This window comes from Cupressus sempervirens, chromosome 9 (genome assembly GCF_028749045.1).
Source record: "Cupressus sempervirens isolate cs-2001-9-10 chromosome 9, ASM2874904v1, whole genome shotgun sequence".
NCBI classification, from domain to species: domain Eukaryota; kingdom Viridiplantae; phylum Streptophyta; class Pinopsida; order Cupressales; family Cupressaceae; genus Cupressus; species Cupressus sempervirens.
Genome location: NC_143126.1, coordinates 76,339,777 through 76,362,251, shown reverse-complemented (window position 1 = coordinate 76,362,251; position 22,475 = coordinate 76,339,777). Strand labels below are relative to the sequence as shown.

Here is a 22,475-nt window from a genome sequence, read left to right as displayed (position 1 = left end):
TGGGTCAATCAACTAGAAATGATGTCTCAGCTGTATGTTACTGTTACTTCTGAGTTCAACCTTTCAAATTTATGTTGCTTGTAACTGAAGATTACAAAAAAAATGTCTTGCTAGCATACAGAGAATTTAAAACTGTCTTGCCATATCATTGGTGATTATAGTTTTGGACCTTTGGTAAACTTATACTTTTTCAATGTTCTTGGTTATTGAGTGGAGCTAGAAGGAAAATCCTAGGTTCATTAAAAGCAACTAGACACTAGTAATAAAACCTACTAAAAATTTGTGGATTGAGCCATCGATGTTTCTTTGGGGGTCTAAAAGTATCTTTTTGCCCTACAAACAAATTTTTGATTAAGGAATTTGTAAAATTGAAAAAGAATGTTTTGAAGCAAAATTTGTATTCTTCTTGATCAAAATTGATAATTTTAAAAATATTTTTGAGACCCTCCCTGGATCTGAAGAATGTCAATGACCAAGAGTAGCTAAAGAAACAATGAAGGTTGCCCCCCTACTATCTGCAAATGTTCAACACTCTCCTCGGTATTCGTGAAAAGGGACTAACCACACTTGTAATAAATGATATCAAAGCTTGGTCACAGTTCCGAATCCCCTCGTATAACGTTGTGGTTGAGGGGGGGTTAGCAAATGGTTAGTGGTCCCCTTGGTAATCATGACAAGGTACTAACTGTCTCCAAGTGGGAGATAGTTTTGCTATGGAGCTTGACCATTCTCAAAGTGGGAGATTGTTAGTATGTGGCGATTGATCATGCAAGTATTGTACACTCATTGGGTCAGTGCAAAGCACTTCTGTAATGGGTGTCCAAAGGTCTACACCACAAATTTTTGTACATATGAGAATATGTATGTATGTGAAATACATACAAGAATATGAGTACAAAGGAAAAATTACAAGAATATTTTAGTTAGGGTTAGGATTAATCTATGTTAGTCGACTTTTTAAACCTCCTTAGATGGCTTGATAAATAAGTGGCTGTATGATGTGAAATTATCATATTATAATTTGTTCTTCGCTGGATCTTTGGTGGATGTAGCCCATATTGGGTGAACCACGTGAAATCATTGTGTTATTTGTATTTCTGTCTAATCTATTTCTGCAATCTTCATATTGTTTATTGCTTATATCTCTTAAACCCTAACACCTATTTTTTAAAAAGTTTTCAGTGCACTTGGCATTTAAATAGTCATATTATATTTATTGTTCTTTTCTTTCTACTTATTTGAAAGCCTTTTCATTGGCATTCAGGGTTTGTTAGGAAGTTTTTTTAGACTTGCGTTCTGTCAACAAGTTATGTACATTGTATTTAAATTTTATTTCTTTGTAGCATTATCTTAACAGGGTCAAAATGTTGGAATAAAAAGCACACAGTGGTATTCGGATACATGATATTATGCCTGACTTTTACAATTTAGTCTTTAATTAACTAAGCATATTAGAATAAAAAGTACACAGTGGTATTCGGATAAATGATATTATGCCTGACTTTTACAATTTAGTCTTTAATTAACTAAGCATATACATTTACTTTCTTTGAAAGAATTGTTTTCAATGCATGCTTTTAGCTTCCTCCTTCAGTAGCTGTGAGAAAAGATTTGCTCAAGACTCTACATGATTTGAAATATATGCCAATAGACAGGAGGGTCAAGAAACCAACAACAAAGTAGCATATTGCCCTACAGGATTGGGAAACACTGTGAACCTGTAATTTAGGGATATTTTCATCATCTGTTGAATTCCTGTAGTGTTTTTGCAAGCTATGTAAATATGTAGAAGCTTCTGTACCAGCTTAGCTCACTATAAATTGAACTTGACTTTTGGAGTAAGATGTCATGAGTTGTGTCAAAGACAGATGGTTGGGAGCAGACTGGATTGTTTGGAAAGGAGAGAAATAGTTAATTGACTGAGAAACAACGATCTCTGTTATCATTGGCCTCAACTGCAAATTACTAAATTGAAGTTCTTTCCAAATGAAAACAATGCTAGAGGAGATAGAACTGCTGTGATTTTTGTCTGTCTGTGTAACTTGTGGAAAATTGCTTGATCCTCTCAACTGTATTACTTCCACGTTGATGCTACTTTGATCTGCATATTTGTTACTTCCTCGTGAATGATATTGTTTCCATAAATGCAAGCAGGTCAGGACTATATTTGTTTTTGGATTTCCTGGTGATGTGAAGGAACGAGAGCTTCAGAATTTGTTGCGATGGTGGCCGGGTTATGAGGCATCACAAATAAATTTCAAAGGGGACCAGGCTTTGGGTTTTGCTTTATTTTCTACACCTCATTTTGCAATGCAAGCTAGAGATGCCTTACAGGTGAATTAATAGATAGAAATACTCATATAACCATACAACTATTTTCATGATTTGTATTTTTGATTGAATTCATTTTTGTTGGTATGGTGTCATCGGTCTAACCATTGAATATTCTGTGTGCCAGAATTTGGTGTTTGATGCTGAAAGTAATTCTATATTGCGTGCAGAAATGGCTAAGAAAAATCTCTTTGTGAAAAGAGGCAAGTCTCAAGAAGCTTTTCCTGACATTCTTTTCAAATTTTATAAACCTTGACTCTTAAAATATTTTTTGCATAGGTTGATGAATTAAAAATCTCTATTATTACAAAAATACACGGGCATTCAGTTCAAAACTCCTCATAGTGTTTTAGGTCAGAAGATCACATCAACTGATTAAACTTATAAAAGCACATCTTTTATTTCATTGGAAAACATAGACATGATGGTATATGAGTGGATGAGCTAGGAAAGCTAGAAAGCTAAAATGGCTCGTGGTGGAAGATCAAGACAGTCATACTTGAAGCCTTGGTTATTGCAATTAGTGTGATATTTGATGGTTTAGAAAGTAGCAGTGTCAAAATTCACCTTTTGGATCCACTTGTTAACACTTTATTTTTGAGCTGGTTTATTCTGTCAAAATATGGGTAAAACATGGTTGACAAGATAATGTTTATTGGTCAATGATTATATAAATTTTCTGATGACTTTGGATCTCAATTTTCAAATGCATTATAGTTGGAGTTTCAGGCAGTGCTTTCCCTTTCCCTCCACATCTCCTTGCTTTCCTTGTGAGTGATTTATAGATAATGTGAAGTATGCAGAGGATCCAAAGTGATTAAAATAATGCTGGTTATTGTGTATAAGTAAATGTTTGCCAAGGCTTCATTTTTATCATATATAACTTTGTTGATTAAAATTAGAAGTCGAGTTAGAAAATTTAATGAAATTAAATTTGCCATCTGTAAGTAGGGATGGTTGATGTCAATTTGACCTTTAATGCAATTGATCCATACATCTGATAGTTAATATATGATCTGTGTTATCTATTGAATCTTTACTTGCAAATTCCTTTTTTTTTAAAAGATGAACTCTTGATGTACTTAACTCAGTTGTATGTTGTAAAACACAAATAATTTTATTCAATTTGATTTTATATGTTTAGCGTGTTTCACTAATGTCCTAGGGCTCATTAGAGGATCTATCATCAGGTTAAAAAGACAAGTTTAAATTCTGTACAAATAAAATATAAGGTCAGATTTTTGTTTTACATTCGGCATAAAGGAATCTGTAATATGTTTTAGACATTGATACCAATTGATATGTCAGAATAAAAAAACTGTTATTCCTTGCTTTTGTTTTTAAATATTCTACAACCCCAAGTCATAGTAGGATTGCTTTCTTTTTTTGGAGGGGAAAACTTGCCCTCACTATCGGAACACTACAACTGCAACCTTTGATACTCTGAGAAGTCAGCAGGTTGCTTTTACGAAACACTTAAATAAATACTCATATATAGATTAAATGAGGTGCATAGCTCATACATACACAATAATAAATGTTTCCCAAGGTCTGGTGCTCTTGGTATTCATAGCAACATAATAGGTATGAGTATGGGTATGTACCACCTATATATGGGCAGGGTACTGTTGCTTCCCATGCCTAAATCTGCTAAAAATATTTGCTGTGCCAGATATGACACCCATCTTGATTGAGTCATTATCCAAATAGATTCTAAAAAAGCCCAAGTAATTGAAAAAATCCCTATTTTGTATTTTCTGTCCCTTTCTTCTCTTCAGTTTTGTCCTAATGCATTTCTCGTTACATTTTTCTAATGGCCTTTTTTCTACATAAATCTTTTGATCAATTGTAGTCTACACTCAATATGAAAGGTCTGAGAAAGTAGATTTGACGCAAGAGCATCTTGCATCAAAAATAAAGGGGGCATGTTGAAAGTAAAATTAAAAAAAAAAAATTGTGGAGGAGAGAGAAAGTGACGAAAATAGAAAGAAAAGAAATAAAAATAAAAAATAGAAAAAAAGGAGAAAAGAGAAATCTCTATTTACAAGGTGCATAGGTGGCATAAATAGAAAAATAGTTGTCATTCCATTTATCGAAGTGTGTAGGTGGCATCTTAGAAGTTTGTGGAAAGTTCTTTAAATCATGCATTTAATATTTGTTGTGATCCACAAAGGAAATGTAATTTTCTAATTGGTCTACATGGTGGTGCTTAGTTGTATTTGGGTGGGAATTAAATATTTGTTTTAAGGTAGTTGTATTTACCTTTTATCCCACATTGGTTGTGTTTGTGATGTTTTGAGTTGAAAGTGCCTATTTAAGCAAGGCTTATGATCATTTGTAATCAAACTCTTCAAGTGTAAGCTCTTGTAGTGAAGCTCTTAGTGTGGAAGCTCTCTTATATTGTAAGAGTTTGGAGTTCTCTCATTTGGAGAATATTGTAAGGATTTTCAAGTATAATAAAAGCATGCTTTGTGAAGCATTTTATCTTCCCTTTGTCTCCATATTGTTGTGTTCTTGGTTGTGAATCTATAAGGGTGGTGTGGCCCTTCATTAGTGGTATCAGAGCATACCTTTGTCAAGATTGTTGCATGAGGTGGCTTGTGTAATGTTCTTTTCTTTATTTTTTGACTATTGACAATAACATGAGTATGCATGAAACCTTATAACACGGATTGCCAAGATCCCAGAACGGGCAGGGTGAGAGTTTATGGTGAATGATTATAAATAATATTAAATAATCATGCTTGTTTGTGGCAAGTTGTACAATTCAATATTGCAATTACAAATTTTGAAATGATTAAAACCGGTTCTAATGGCAAGCCTCCCAAAGCAATTTAAAAAATGTAAATTTGGCGGAGATCTGCATGGATTTACAAGATCAAACAGTAAAATACCAATATTGGAATTATTATTTATTGAAGCACAATTAAATATATTTCAACCAGCAACAATACTGTTAAAAAACCCTGAAGATAATTTAGAAATGTTAGGCTATATGAGAAATATTTGCTGCTATATCCTATTTGTATGGTTAAGTTTGGAGAGTGTATGGCAGGCTAGAAGTATTACAAGAATGGCTGTGAACATTGAAACAACAACTATCATATGCCACTACTTTTCCTAGGCATTATCTGACAGGTACTAATTGAAATATCTAATCTTTGAAATGCTGCAATCCCTTTCTCTTTACATCGTATGTTGTGGTGTCTGCTAATAGACAAGGATTATTACTTTTGTTCTTCATTGGAGTGTACAACAACTAATATGTTTTCTCTTCAATTTGCTTTGAAGCTTGGACATGTATGGCATCTCAATATATATTTACTTCTCTTTTACTGTCTATACCAGGCAAGGTCAAATATTCCAATATTGCGATATAGAAAACAATGTAAAAAGTTCTGTTCTGGATTTATGCTGTAATTTTAGCCTCAGTAGATGGAAATGTTATCGCTTGATGATGTACATTAGATCTGATTCTGATCCTTGTTCTGAGTAATCGTCTTCTTTGATGCCATTCCCTTTATAGTTTCCAATCTCCCCCATATTGGCATATAGATCTCATATATTTCATGTTATTCTCATTGTATTCACACTATCTTCATTGCTGCCCATAAATAATCACTGCTCTTCTAAATCTCTTTCTGAATAAGAATGATATTTCATTCCATTTTTTTCTTGCTCTTCTCCATTGTGGTCCTCCTTATATGTATCTTAGCATTCCCATTAGGGTAGGAGCCTTTTGGAGCTTGCTGACTGTTCACAAGGGATTGCATCTTCTTGGGCTGTCTTTTTAGTAACATCTCTCCGTAAGTATTATTTATCAACAGTAATCTGTTGAGTCACCCTTCCTCATCGTTTATCACTTCTTTATGTTGTATGCTTGATGTCACCAAGTTCCAACTTCTTTGCCTTGTGGACTGCATCTTCAATGTTTTTCGTACCATGCTCTCGGTTGATACTTATTACACTTCTACAAACAGGCATGTGAGTCTCCTCAGAATTTCTTGGTATCATGACAGTTATTGTTTGGAATTCAACGACATAGTTTTCTACACTTCCATGTTGTTTTACTTTCGATATTTCTTCAAAATACCAGTTGGGGTATTTTGATCAAATCTTGTGATAAGCTTTTGAATGAATTCATTGTAAGTGGTTTTATGCTGGTGGTCATGGGTAATAAGGTCACGATGCTACAAATCATGGGCTATTCCCGTGGGGTAAGATGAGTTTAGGGTGTTTTTCTGTTGTGGGGCTAAGTAAAAGATAGGTGTCCAGCTTTTGGATCCAAGAATGTGCTGTAAATTTCCCAGATTCATGAAGGTTTGGAAGGTTCATTTTACTTAACCTTTCTTTTAAATCTTTGTTGATATGCTTTCTTTTTCTATTAGGGGGCAATTTGTGTTTTAGCACCATCTCCCCCTAAAGGAGACATTCCTGTCAACTTTGGAATCTAATTTTGAATATGCTTCCATAATTCCATCAACGTTATTAGTGGTTTGATTATTTTCTTTTTCCTCTACTATGTGTTCTTTCTTAGGTAGCAGTGGAGGTCTTCTTGGTCTAACGGTTGACACCCTTGTTGGGCTGTCATTTTTAGAGTGGTTGAGTTGGTAGGCCTCCCACTTGTTTGATAATACATTATTAAGGCTTGTGTTGAGTCTTTAACAAATCGGGGCATGATTAATTAACACTGAACTGGTGTGATGGTGAATGTTCATGTCCCCATTTGGAGACATGCCCATTCACCCTCACACCCCTCCGTGTGATATGTATACTTGATCCGCCCGAATAACAAGGAATCGAAATCAATTAATGGAAGCACATCAGAGGATCGATTTACATTTCAAGTTCAAGAACATTTTATTATCTCTGTTATTTTTGTACTAACATATACAGATTTTGGAGCAAATCTATTCTTTGACATCAATGTTTATACCTGCAATAAAAGTTGTGCATCAGTCAACATTGAATTTGAAATCTGGTAAGAAACTTTATGGTATCAGAGCCTTGTTAAGGAGAGATCTCGTTAAGCTTAAGAGATCAGATTTCACATTAAATTGCAGTCTCTCATTTCTCTTCAAGATGACAAATGTAACAACCACTTTTTCTGCGTCTTAATTAACAACTAACATATTCAAAGAAATACAATTATCACTTCATCTTCATAGGAAGTAAGTTAAATCAGTTTTGTTCATATGAAAGGGAATGATGGTTAAAATCAGTTTAACAAAATTTCTTAATGAAGAGCTGAAAACACCAGAAATGAAAATTACTATAGAAGTTAAAAACTACGTGTCATGAAATTTGAGATCAAAATCAAAATTAGAGATGCTTTTGCAACCACCCGGGTTAGTCCACAAATACCACTATAACAATATCACATGACGAATACTATCTAAAAATCGCTATCTCAAAATCAAGATGATGATTACGATTAAATACCACTATATTTAAAATTAGGGCATCACATACCACTGTATCAATTAGGGCATCATTTACCATTGGATCATTTAGAGCTTTTAGTTACCACGGTATCACTTAGGGCTTTTGATACCACTAATTCAAATAGGGCTTTCGATACCACTGGTTCAATTAGGGTTTTCGGTACCATTGTATCATGTAGGGTTCTAGTTACCATTGAATCAATTAGGGCTTCAAATTCCTTTCTTTTCGATTACTTAACTGTGGCAATAGCTCAAATTTAGAAAATATGATCATATTCGATATTCATATAAATGGAAAACAAACCATAAATCTATCTCTCGCATCTAAGTGTAAAATAACTGTAACTATGAAATAACTCAATTAATCGTACCTTCTTGCATATACATCATAAAAGTGATATTACTTGTTTCCGACAAACAATTTAATGTACATCTTATCTTTGTTTGTTGTTCGTCCAACAACTTGGAGAAAGGTGAAACATTGTCAAGGGCTTAACCACCCAACCTCGGACCTTAACTTATTTTCCACACAATCTCTAACGAGAAAGGCCCTCCCTACCCATAATAGACAGGGACCATCTTGTCATCAGTTGAGCAACATGGTATTAAACCATACCCCTCGACTTGACAACAGGAGATGACCTTAAACAAAATCATGCATGAGCTATTAATTAATTCATGATAAACATTGATATGTCAAAACTGATTACTGTTTTCATGTTATTGCAGAGTCTTTTCTCTCACCTCATCTCCCATTTCCTTGGCTACACAACCGGGTGAGTTCCAAGTGTTCGGAATTCTCAGAACAACAGGTTCTGCCAATTATACAAGAAGATTACATGCATCCAACATTTCACAATTTGTGATTCCATGATCACGTTCTTTAAAGATTTCAGAATTTTGATTGTTTAATTCTAATATCCATCGGTAAATGATTATGGATCCATACTATGTTTTTCTTGGCTTCAACGAAAGATTCATGATACTTGTCTTTCATAAGAGTACAAAAACATTTCATATTCTCAACCCATGCGTTCTGCTCAAATTGGGCATATGGCTTCAACAATGATAACAGTGTACGATAGACTTGAAGCAAAGTATGGATTTGAAATGGAGCCGCCATAAACAAGGGAAGATAGCAATTTAAAAAAAGAAACGAGAATGAAAATATATATCCTCCTCGACTCTTCTCACAGCTCCCATATTAAGGAATGAGCCGTGACTTCTTGGCTTCCATCGGTTTCAAGATAATAAACCATTCGATTTCCAAACATCAAATCAATTGGAAAAAGAGTGATAGGAAAATAAAAAGGTTGGAAGAGAAGTTGGAAAGATTATAAGATAACTCAAATTGCCAAATATTAAATCGATTTATCATGCCAAGTGTTAATCGATTAAAAAAAAGAATATTAATTGGAAAGAATAGAATTGGAAGATTATAGTTCAAATTTTATAATAATTCAAATGTTATTATAATTTGAATATTAGTATAATCTTATATGTACATGTAAACTTCACCTTATTAAATTATAATGGTGCCAAATCATTTTTATATTATATGCACGTATATAAGTGTTTATTAAAATATATGATGAAAGATAAATTAAAATCCTCTGAGATACGTTTTATATTTTAACCCAATTATTTTCTCAATTTATTTATTTAAATAGCTCATGCGGGTCCCACAGATGTATCCTATTTCAAGTCGCTAGGTTCTCAACCTATTTACTCAACGATGGTGATGCTCCTCCCTAATTCTTTTCTGACAATGCTTCAACCCCTTCGACATGCTTCCTACAAGGAAATTCTTCGCAGTTAAATTATATTATCATAATAATTTATTTAATTATAAGTAATCACAATGGTTAACCATCTTCTTAATCTCATGAATTCGTGATTAACGATCAACTAACATGTTATATTCACTATCTATCTTACCATTTTGCCAGATTAAATTGCCAACTGACTTCACGTGAACCTCAACGACTATATTTCAAATTAGGTTAAAAATTGTGATGTAACAACAAACATGTTAAGATTTGAACACCACTTTACAAGTGTTGATAACTTTGAATCCTGGAAACTTTGTATAATGGTGTTATTAAAAGAAAACAAATTGGAATCTTTTGTAAGATAAGAAAAAGAAGAACCTAAAGAAAAAGAAGAACCTAAAGATGATTTAGAGAAAACACAATGGATTGAAAATAATGAGAAAGCCATGAAGATAATCGTGGATGTCGTTCGAGATCACATAGTGCCTATTGTGGCAAAACATGCTACAACATATCGCATGTTTGAAGCTCTTGAAAATGTATTCATAGTAAATAAACTTGGTAGAAAACTTGCTCTTAAAAGACAAATGAATAATATTAGCATGAATAAAGGAGAAACAATGAACGCCATCTTTATGAGAATCACAGAATTGAGAGATCAATTATCTTCTGTCAGTTATGAGATTGACAACTAAGAGTTATCACTAATAGCATTAGGAGGACTACCAAATTCTTGGGAGTCCTTTGTATAATGTATAAGTGCAAGATCTAAAATCTCAAAACTAGATCGGTTGAGATCTGATTGTCTTCAAGAATAATCGAGATTAATAATTAAAAGAAAACATAAAACCTTAGATGAAAACATTCATGTTCTTAACACCAACTCTCCTAAAAAGGGAAAGAAGGAGAACAACAAATGGAAAAGGACTGTCAAAATAGAAGAAAGACTTGTCCAAAATTCAATGTTTAAAATGTGATCAATATGGACATTATGCACTAAATTGTTCCGATTGATCTAAACTTCAAGTGTCATTTGCCAAATTTGATAAATCAAATGAAGGTCAAGAATCCAAGAAATATGCCTTCTATTCAACATTGTCTAGTCAAATATCAACCAAATCCAACACTTGGATAATTGACAGTGGATTATCTTCAAGACACATCAGTGGATATCGGGATAACCTAGAAAGCATGCAAATAGAAACAGATGAAGAAGTTACAATTGGTGATGATTCTGCACATTCCGTAAAAGGAATTGGGAACTGCACCATCAAATTGAAATCCGGAAATTCTATTCAGCTTTCTGGAGTTCTTTATGTACCAAGTATTAAAAAGAATTTAATATCTATATCTGCACTTGAAGATGTTGGTTATAGAATTGCATTCATGGAAGGAAAGGTACTAGCATGGCCTAAGAATTTAACTATAAAGAAGGCTCTAACAATAGGAGTACGACAAGGACTATTATATGAGCTTTGCACTAAGACAAATCTTGCACTTGTTCATGAGACTTCAGATTCAAATGAAATATGGCATAGAAGATTAGGTTATATCAACTTTCGTGCTCTAACATCCTTGGAGAAGTTGGTAATTGGAATGCCCAAATCATATTCACAATGAATCCTACAAAGGTTGTGCCTTAGGGAAAAACACTGAAAAGTCGTTTCCTCATAGTTTGAGCAAAACTAAAGATATATTTGAACTAGTGCACTGTGACCTATGTGGACCCATGTCTACACCATCCATAGGAGGGTTCTTGTACTATGTGATATTTGTTGATGATTTTTCAAGGAAGACATGGATATCCTTCCTTAAGTGCAAAGAATTTGAAGAGATTCTTTCTAAATTTAAAGAATTCGAAACTATCACTGAAATTTTCTTAGAAAAGAAAATTAAAGTTTTGAGAACAGATAATGGGAAAGAATACACTTTTGAAATATTTAAAGAATTTTGCAAACTTGCTAGGACTAAGAGGGAGTTCATAGTTCCTTACAATCCTCAACAAAATGGAGTTGTTGAAAGGAAAAACAAAGCTATTGTAGAAGTTGCTAGGGCTATGATTTATTATAAAAACTTGAGCATGTCATTTTGGGCTGAAGCATCTAATACAACAATCTATATTCAGAATAGATGTCTTCATCATATTTGGACAACAAAACTCCTGAAGAAGCATTTTCCGGAATGAAACCTGACATTAGTCATTTAAGGATATTTGGATGTCCAATGTATGTTCACGTACCTAAGGAGAAAAGGACAAAGTCAGAAGCTATTGGAAGAAAATGAATTCTTATTGGTTTTAGTGAAACAGTAAAAGGGTACAAAATCTACGTACTTGGACAAAAACAAATAGAACTTAGGAGAGATGTCATCTGTGAAAAAGATATTGCTTTCAAAAGAGCCAAAACTTCAGATGAATTAGATATAGATGACTTATCCTAAATGTTAATTACGTAACTTAATAATCTTACTATTATGATAAAACAGATCATACAGATCTGATTATAGAAATGATAGCTTTGAAAAACTTATAAATATGCTATACTGTCCTCTAGATATCTGACGTCTATCTTAGGATAGTTATTGTTTGTCTAAACCACTAACAAAGTTAATTAAGTGTTACCTTGTACAAATCCTAAATAGGCGCTGATTCATAAGAGACAGTCATGGCCGATCTAGGAAAGGGCATGTCCCTTCTAGGGTTGTGTTCTTTAGTCGCCTTATTTATAGAGGAATGTTTTGTGGATAAAGAGCATACAAATACATTCAAGTCTGTCTCATTAGCATCATTACCTCAGCGATTTATATCAGGATATAAAATATTACTTGCAGATCAGTTATCAGCAAAGGGAGAGTTCATACTCATTTAGAAAACAGAACAAGCCAATCTCCTTTGAAAGAAAGGTATAAGATCAGACTAGTTGCAAAATATTACTGAATATTTTCATCAGAGTTTTGCAGAAACTTTACATGGTATCAGACCCAGGTTGTCGAACCTAGGCTCTGCAAAATTCAGTTATCAGACCTCATATACATCCGACAACATTCTCCTATTTTCAATGGCATACACAATGACCAGGGGACAGGTTTGATGGAAAAGAATACTTTAATGCTTGGAAATTTAGAATCATGATGATTCTTGAAGAGAATGATGTAAAACAATTTGTTGATGGAGCATCCAAACAACCGCTAGTTGAACCTCATAAATCCATTTGGACGAAATAAAATAGGAAAGCAATTCAAATCATATTAGATGGAGTAAAAAATGATATTGGTACCCATGCTTACAAAACATCAAACTGCATTTGATATAATGAATACATTACGAAATGCATATGAAGTCAACAATGCAACTAGGGTTCTAGCATTGAAAAGACAACTAAATCATATTTAGATAAAGAAAGGGGAATCAATGAATTCTTACTTCCTAAGGGTTGCTAGTATTAGAGATGAACTATCTAGTATAAGAACCATTATTAGTGATACAAAATTAACACTAGTGGCTATAGATGGATTACCAGATTCATGGGGGACTTTTGCACAAGGAATAAGTGCCAGAGATAATCTTCCTGATTTTAATAGACTTAAGAATGATTGTCTTCAAGAAGAATCCAGAAAGCTAAAGAAAGGAGGGAAATTGAAAGCAGAAGATGAAGAAATTCATGTTCTTAATACAAACTCTTATAAAAGCAAAAAGAAGCATTTCAAGAAGAAAAAGTGAAATCAAAAGAATGGGAAACCCAAGAAAGATCTATCTAAAATAAAGTGTTTCAAATGTGAGAAATTTGGACACTACAAATCAAATTGTCCTGGAAATTCTAAACAACAAGCAAACTATACAAATGTCAGTAGGGAAGAAGATACCTATGATCCTGAGAACTGTGTTTTGTACTCCTCACTATCAAATGAAATTTTAAATAAAGCATGGGTAATTGATAGTGGGTCTTCTAGACATATAACGGGATACAAAGAAACACTAGACTCTTTATCAGAGAAGGTGAACGGTGAAGTTACCATTGGTGATAATTCAGCACACTTCATTGAAGGAATTGGAAATTGCACCTTGAAACTAAAAACAAGAAATACTCTTCTTCTCAAAGATGTACTCTACGTACTAGGGATTAAAGGAAATCTAATCTCAATTATAGTGCTTGAAGATGATGGGCATAATGTTGCATTCGTGGATGACAAAGTATTAACTTGGGCAAAGAACTCCCTAGTCAAGAAAGCAAAGTTGCTTGGTCAGAGAAAAGGATACTTGTATGAATTGAATACAAAATTTGGTCGACCTATTCAAGCCTTAGTTCATGAAGCTGCAGACGTAAATGAAATATGGCACAGAAGATGAAGGCATCTAAATTTCAAAACCTTATTAACTATGGAGAAAATGGTTATTGGATTACTTAAACTAAATAAAGACCACTCAAGCATATGCAAAGAGTGTGCTCTGGGTAAGAACACCGGAAGTCCATTTCATGGTAGTACTAGGAAAACAAATAATGTTTTGGAATTGACTCATTCAGATTTATGTGGACCTATGTCTGTTCCTTCTCTTGGAGGATTCTGATATTATATTTTGTTCATAGATGACTTCTTTAGGAAAACATGGATCTACTTCTTGAAATGCAAAGAATCAGAAGAAATCCTAAAGAGATTTAAAGAATTCAAAACATTAAATGAAAAATTTTCAGGGCATAAAATTAAAACCCATAGAATTGATAATGGAGGAGAATATACCTCAGACTTGCTTAAAAGGTTTTGTAAAGAATTAGGGATTCAGAGGGAGTACAGTGTTCCTTATAATCCAGAACAAAATGGGGTAGTAGAAAGAAAGAATAGGACAATTATAGAAGCGGCTAGAGCTATGATTTTTGATCAAAATCTAGAATATTATCTTTGGGTAGAAGCCTCTTGTATTGCTGTATATATTCAAAACAGAAGCCCTCACTCTTATCTTAAAGATAAAACTCTTGAGGAAGTATTTACTAAGGTAAAACCCAATATAAGTCATCTTAGAATCTTTGGGTGTCCCATATATATCCATGTTCCAAAAGAAAAGAAGACCAAGTTGGAACCATCTGGGAGGAAAGGTATAGTGAAACATTTAAGGCATATAAGATTTTCATTCCTAGACATAAAAGTATTGAACTTAGTAGGGATGTAATTTTTGAAGATCTTGCATTCAAAAGAGCCCTAAGTTCTAAAGAACCTCCTCCTTTATCTAATTTTGAAAGAAATAGTGAATCTGGGTCCCAGAGGGAGAACTTAGAAGAAATTGAAGATGAAATTCACAATTTGAACCTTGAAGAAAATCAAAATTCAAAGAATAGACCACTTTGGGCCATTAAAACAATCGAGGCAGCTCAAGACTTTGCTGCACCTTCCGGAACAGTTAGAGAAAGCAAAAGACATAAAAAGTTCTTTAGTTATACAACAAACATGAGTGATTTATGCAAGATAGAACCAACCAATCCTTCTAATGCTATTAAACATACAGCTTGGAAAGAAACTATGACAGAAGAATACCAATCTATTATGAAAAATGATGTTTGGAAAATTGTTCCAAGACCTAAGGGAAAATCTGTTGTTTCTTCCAAGTGGATATTTAAAATAAAGCATGTAGCTGATGGTAGCATTGAAAATTATAAAGCTAAATTTTTAGCCAGAGGATTTTGTCAAAAGGAAGGGATTGATTATGAAGAAACCTTTGCTCTTGTTGCCAGATATACACTCGTAAGAGCAGTCTTAGCAATTGCAGCATCAAAGGGATGGAAAGTACATCAGATGGATGTAAAAACAACATTCTTAAATGGAAAGATTACATAAGAAGTATATTTGGAGCATCTTGAAGGATTTGAAACTCATTATCCTAACAATTTTTTTTGCAGGCTCAAGAAAGCTCTCCATGGGCTTAAATAGGCTCCTAGGGCTTGGTATGAAAGAATTGATAAGTATCTCACTAGCTTAGGATTCTCCAAGAATGAAGCTGATCCAAATTTATATTATAAAAGAGATAAAGATGATATGGTAATCCTAATATTGTATGTTGATGATTTACTAATAACAAGTGATGATCATCTCATAGATTAGTGCAAGAAAGATGTAACTAGAGAATTCGAGATGAAAGATTTGGGACTCCTTCATTACTTCCTAGAACTAGAAGTGCGGCAAAATTCTAACAGAATCATACTTAATCAAGGGAAGTATACATCAGACATTTTGAAGAATTTTGGAATGTGGAATTGCAAGCCTATGTCTTCTCCAATGGAGACTAACCTACATAAACTTAAAGAAGCAGCAAAAGAATCACCTTCCATAGATTCTACTCTCTACAAACAGATGATTGGGTCCCTTATGTACTTAGTAAATGCAAGACCCGATATTTGCTATGCTGTTAATGCCTTAAGCCAGTTTATGTGTGAGCCAATGGAGATTTGCCTAGTTGCAGTTAAACACGTTATGAGATACTTACAAGGCACTCTTAATTTTGGACTAAAATATGAGAGAGTTGATCTAGATTTGCATGGATTCACTGATTCAGATTGGGGTGGAAGTGTCAAAGATAGGAAAAGTATTTCAGGATGCTATTTCAGTTTAGGATCAGTGATGATATCTTGGATATGCGAAAAATAGTCTTCTATAGCTTAGAGCTCCACAAAAGCCGAATACGTTGCAGTAGCGATGGCCTCTCGAGAAGCAGTTTGGTTAAGGAAGTTACTTGCGGGATTATTTGGGCAAGCCATGAATCCTACGATTATTCATTGTGATAATCAGAGTTCCATCAAGCTTTTGGTGAATCCAGTTTTTCATGACAGGTCCAAGCATATTGAAATTCCTTACCATTATGTAAGAGATATGGTAGATAGGAATTCTGTAAAATTAGAATACACTTGCACTGAAGATTAGATAGCAAACATACTTACCAAACCTCTATCTAGAGTGAAAATAGAACACTTCAGGAGGAGACTTGGAATGGTTGAGTTGTAATCCATTTGTATTCTTTAAATTATTAATAAAAATAATTTTTTTTTGGTTAGGCTATTGACTATTATGGGCTCCACCATTTGTATTCATTATTTAAGAGGTGACGATCTCTGAGATAATGAACACTTGTATAAAAGACATTATAAGAGGTGATGATCTCTTAGATAATGTGCTAAACAGTAGAGTTCTACTGTAAGATCTAGATGAGTTCATGATCATATTGTGATATAGACATTGCTATAAGTCACAATTTGGATAAAGGAAGAATTTTATTCTTCAGGGTTTATCCTATGTTCTAGTAGATCTATGAATCTATGAATCACAACTTGGATAAATGAAGAATTTAATTATTCCTCGAATTTTATCCTGTATATTGCTTTCGTGCAATATCATTATCACTAGTGTAAGTGATAATTCACATCACAGGTATAGTGATATGACATAAGTATCATATGTTCTATAATGCCTCATGCTTGAGGATTCAGATAGATATAGAGTATCATTCTATGCTTATTCATATTATTTGATGATGCTCGATATGTTATCTCTCAATATGATTATCAAGTTAAGAGGGAGTGTTAATTCCGTAACTTAATAATCTTACTGTTCCAATAAAACAGATTGTACGAATTTGATTATAGAAATGATAGCTTGGAAAAACTTATAAATATGTTATATTGTCCTCTAGATAACCGACGTCTATCTTAGGGTAATTATTGTTTGTCTAAACCACTAACAAAGTTAATTAAGTGTTACCTTGTACAAATCCTAAATAGGCGCCGATTTATAAGAGACAGTCATGGTCGATCTAGGAAAGGACATGTCCCTTCTAGGGTCATGTTCTTTAGTCGCCTTATTTATAGAGGAATGCTTTGTGGATAAAGAGCATACAAACACATTCAAGTTTGTCTCTTTAGCATTATTACCTCAGCGATTTATATCAAGATATAAAATATTACTTGCAGATCAGTTATCAGCAAAGGAAGAGTTCATACTCATTCAGAAAACAGAGCAAGACAATCTCCTTTGAAAGAAAGGTATAAGATCAGACCTAGTTGCAAAATATTATTGAATATTTTCATTAGAGTTATGCAGAAACTTTACACTAAGAAGAGGCTCCTACTCCTGAGATTCAGAGGGAATACTTTGAAGAGACTTTAAATGAAACTGAGATCCTTCCCGAGACTCAAGAAGAGTCTTGATAATTCTAAAAGGCCACTTTGGGCAAGGAAAATTATATAGGAAGGAGATGAATTTGCAGCACCTTCAGGGACTTTCAAAGAAAGCAAAGACCTTCAAAATTAACATACAATGCATTCATGTGTGAGAGTCCAAACCTCGAACCTTCAAATGCTTCAGAAGCACTTCAACATCAAGCTTGGAAAGATGCAATGGTGGAAGAATATTAGTCGATATCAAAAAATGATGTTTGGGATATAGTTCCTAGACCTAAAGAAAAATTTGTTGTTTCTTCCAAATGACCCTTCAAAGTTAAGTATGCTGCAGATGGTAGCATTGAAAAACATAAAGCTCGTTTCGTGGCTAGAGGGTTTTCTCAAAAGGAAGGAATCAACTTTGAAGAAACTTTTGCACCAGTTGCCAGGTATACCTAAGTTAGAGCTGTTATAGCCATTGCAACAACCAAAGGTTGGAAAATCCATCAAATGGATGTAAAAAATGCTTTTCTAAATGAAACAATTGAGGAAGAAGTATACTTGTAACAACTAGAAGGATTTGTGACTAATAATGCTGCCTCCTATGTATGTAAATTGAAAAGGGCTCTATATAGACTCAAATAGGCTCCTCGAGCTTGGTATGAAAGGATTGATAAATATCTTCTAAGTCTTGGATTCGCTAAGAATGTTGCTGATCCAAATCTTTACTTTAAAGTAACTAAAGGTGATATGTTGATTCTAATTCTTTATGTTGATGACCTTCTGATTACTGGAGAAGAACATCTCATTAATCATTGTAAGAAAGATTTAGCTTTTGAATTTGAAATGAAGGACTTAGGGATTCTTCATTACTTCTTTGGATTGGAAGTTCGTCAGAAGTCTGGGAATATCTTCCTACATGAAAAGTAGTATATTGTCGATATTCTAAAAAGATTTGGAATGTGGAAATGTCAACCTATGTCAACACCTATGGAAACCAACTTACACAAGCTAAAGGAAGCAAGTGTTGAATTTAGACTAGTTGATCCCACTTTATACAGACAAAGAATTGGGTCTTTGATGTATCTTGTGAATACTCAACCTGATATCTGCTATGGTGTGAATGCATTAAGTAAGTTCATGTGTGAACCTCGTGAAATTCATCTTGTTGCTTTGAAGCATATATTAAGGTATCTTAAGGCACTATTGGGTATGAACTTAAATATGAAAATACCAACTTGGAGTTACATGGATATACTAATTTTGATTGGGCCGGAAGTGTAAAAGGCCGGAAGAGCACATCAGGATGTTGTTTCAGCTTAGGTTCAGCCATGATCTCATGGATCTGCAGAAAGCAAGCTTCAGTTGCTCAGAGTTCTACTGAGGCATAGTATATTGCAACACTAGTGGGAGCTAGAGAAGCAGTTTGGCTTTGAAAGTTGCGTTCTAACTTATTCTGTAAGCCTATGAAACCTACCTGATGGAGCCTTAATTTTAGTCTCCATTTTATACTATGAAGAGTCAGCAAAATTGGAAAGATAGCGTTGGAGCCTAGGTTACAAGAAGGATATCACAAAACAATTTGAAATGTAGCATCCACTGAGAGAAATTATCTTATGCTCATTTATGAATAACTAGCCAGGGTTGTTAAGCAGCAAAACTGAGCAATCAGCCATGATCCATTTAAGGAGTATTAATTGTTATCTTTGGTCAAGATTATCATAGATGAGGAAGATCAGAAACTTAGAAAATCCTTATTAGTAGAGTTGATATACCAGCCTGAAGAGAATGTTTGAAGGTTGCCTCTATCTGGAGTAGGCAGATTGTGGTGCCTAGGTTTCTGCTAAGATATAGAAGATAAAGAGAAGGCATAGATAAGAGAAAAGAAAAAACCACCAAGTCCAATTTGTCATTGTTCAGGCCTGTTAATAATCTGTAGCAAATAGTTAAGCATTTGTATAGAGGCAAAGATCTTGATAGACCAAGTCAAACTGCATATCCAGAAATAATGGTCATTATATTACCTGCTGACAGAAACTCGTTCAAGTGTATAATCCACACAATTCATATATATGATATTTATGAGTTAGTTATACCTTCATGTATACAAAAGAGGAAGTGGTCAAATATGAAGTTAGAATGCATGACATGGCACAGACGGAGTTATCATACAAAATATATAGCAGTATAGAAGTTTTGAGGATTAGAAGCAAAGGATGATCTACAATAGTATAGAGATATATATGGATTAATTTGATTCAAATTGCACATGATCAATGCCGGTTGCGGAGCAAATTAATCTTGGAAGATGAGATAAAGCAAATAAAGATAGTTTTCAATGCTGAGAGATATTTGATGATAGTTTGAGGGCAATAGAGGATTACTATCAGAAATGATATACAACAATATGTGCCAAACTTATTTCACAAAGAAGGAAGTGACTTCTAGCTTTCAAGTGTCGGAGATATTTCTCGAGAGGATATATGCGACTTCTAAGTCATTCCTTATCCTTGGCATGTGAGATGCATGACAGAGGCATGTGCGAAATTGCTCAAAGACCATCTGTATTTTTAAGACCCAAGCTCGATGCCTCATCAAATGATCCCAACAGTTCCTTTGCAGTTTTATTTTATTCTTCAACCTTAAAAGCAATGATGGATATTCACCTAAACATGAAACTTATAAATTTTTATCTACTATTATGCATTTGTCCCATGTTTGGAGATATGAGGATAGAAAGGGATGCACAAATATATCATCTCAAGAACATAAATTCATTGAACAACACGCATGATAATTAGGATGGTATGAATATGTGAGGAGTGTCTTTGCAGATGAATGAAAAATTAGAAGAAAAGTGGCAGGAAGCCTCGCGTGACAAAGAAGCCAAGTTTGACACATACATGCCTCCAAAAGTCACACCATCTGTGTATTCCTGCAGTATACACTTGGAAAGTCTGTCATCATCCAGAAGAAGCTACGATGTGCAATGAAGCCTATGTGGATATGGAGCTTCAGCAATTCGGTTTCTTCTAACAATTATTAAATTTGAAATGGCTATCTATAATAAGTGGAAAGCATGAAAAACCGATCATTATTAAATCAAAATTATGTTAAAATTATATGATCGGTTATTTGTTACAAAAGGGTGCGATGGTTAATAATGCCCCTTCATCCTTTATAAATACAAGATGTAAAATGAAACAATAGAGGAGACAATTCGTATTCATATTAAAAGTTTTAGATATCCTATGCACAATTTGATATATTATATTCTTTCATCGGTAAAGGAATGAGCAATTGAACAAAGCTTGTGGATTTGAATTATTGGGTGAATTTTATGTGGTTTGGATAGATTCGCAGTAGATACATCATCTGTAAGAAGTGTCTTTATTGTGATTTTATTTCTGGCATAATTATTTATTTTAAATTTTGGAGTTGAAATATTATTAAGTTGTCTTTTATAATTATTTTAAAATTCTATAAATGTTTTAATGTTCGAACAAGTGGACTAGGTCATTATTGCATTTTAAACTTGATAAACATAAATATTGAGAAGTATTTAATTATTTCCGTATTTATGTCTATTTTGTCTCCATATCATAGGAGTTAAAGTGCATCTTAGACTATTTAAAAATCGCATTCGTATAATTGATCCGTCACGTCTGGATTATTAATTTGTTTATATTTTAAGTACATTGAACTTTATAAAGTTGTATGTTTCAACTTATAATATTGATTCTAATTGCCCATTTAATTAAGCATTGGTTTTTATATTACTCTTGATTCATAATCTATATGCTGGTAATAATTTCATTTCTTTCCTTTGAGGAATTAATGTATTCATTTGTTGCATTAACCTATAATTATTCCTTATTTAGAACTTTATCACATTTATACAATCATTTATTTTTATTCTTAATTCACAATCTGCAAGTTTGAAGTTTTCTATAATCCTTGCTATTTGGGAAACTTTCAATACATTCGCATTCTAATCAATCTGTTATAAGTGTCTTGGATCTAAGTGTTTTGTCCAGGATTAGGTGCACTTGCCTTGGCATTGCAGAGCTAGAAGCGCAAGGGATTGGGATCGCATCAAGTTGGCCATAATCGATTGGATATTGCAGCATCGAGTTGGCAAGACTCGTAGGATTTCAATCTGCGGTTTTGGGAACCAACACTACCACTATTCACTGTGATAACCAAAGTTGTATCAAGTTATTTGTGAATCCGGTATTTCATGATAGATCTAAGCATATAGAAATTCCTTATCACTGCGTAAGAGACACGGTGGAAAGAAGAGCTATTCAATTGGAATATATTAATACAGGTGATCAAACAATTGACATTCTCACCAAGGGTCTTCCTAAAGTGAAGGTGGATCATTTTAGAAAGAAACTTGGTATGGTTGAAATATAAGTTTATGAGATTGAGTCTCAACTTTGTAAATTTGTATTATTTTAATAAAAATGTTTAAGGTGTAAACTCTGTTGTCATATGTGTGACTCTATGACTTATGGGCCTACCCTATGTACATTATCAAAAAGTGATAATCTTTTATAATGAAATGTTGATTCTAATAATATAAAGTGACGACTTTATAATTATTAGATTGCTATCCTGATGAATATCATGTGACTTGATATTTATGGACAAATCATGATAGTTAAAAGAGCATGTTGATAGATATTATGTGACTTGATATCTGTTGAAGATCAATATGTTCAAACTCATGGTGGATATTATGTGACATGATATCTATGGATATACCATGATCTCTTATGATAGATATC

The 22,475-nt window shown here is 33.6% G+C and overlaps 1 protein-coding gene across 2 annotated transcripts in view; it reads left to right on the top strand.

Annotated features, from left to right (window-relative positions):
• The window catches only part of LOC149537689 (RNA-binding (RRM/RBD/RNP motifs) family protein), a 60,688-nt gene that overhangs the window by 20,317 nt on the left and 17,896 nt on the right, over positions 1-22,475 (top strand). For both annotated transcript variants that reach the window (XM_089799024.1, XM_089799023.1), the window contains exons 2-3: positions 2,155-2,334; positions 2,459-2,534. In XM_089799024.1, coding sequence (XP_089655150.1) covers positions 2,155-2,334; positions 2,459-2,534 — 256 coding nt within the window. The remainder of the gene's footprint in view (positions 1-2,154; positions 2,335-2,458; positions 2,535-22,475) is intronic.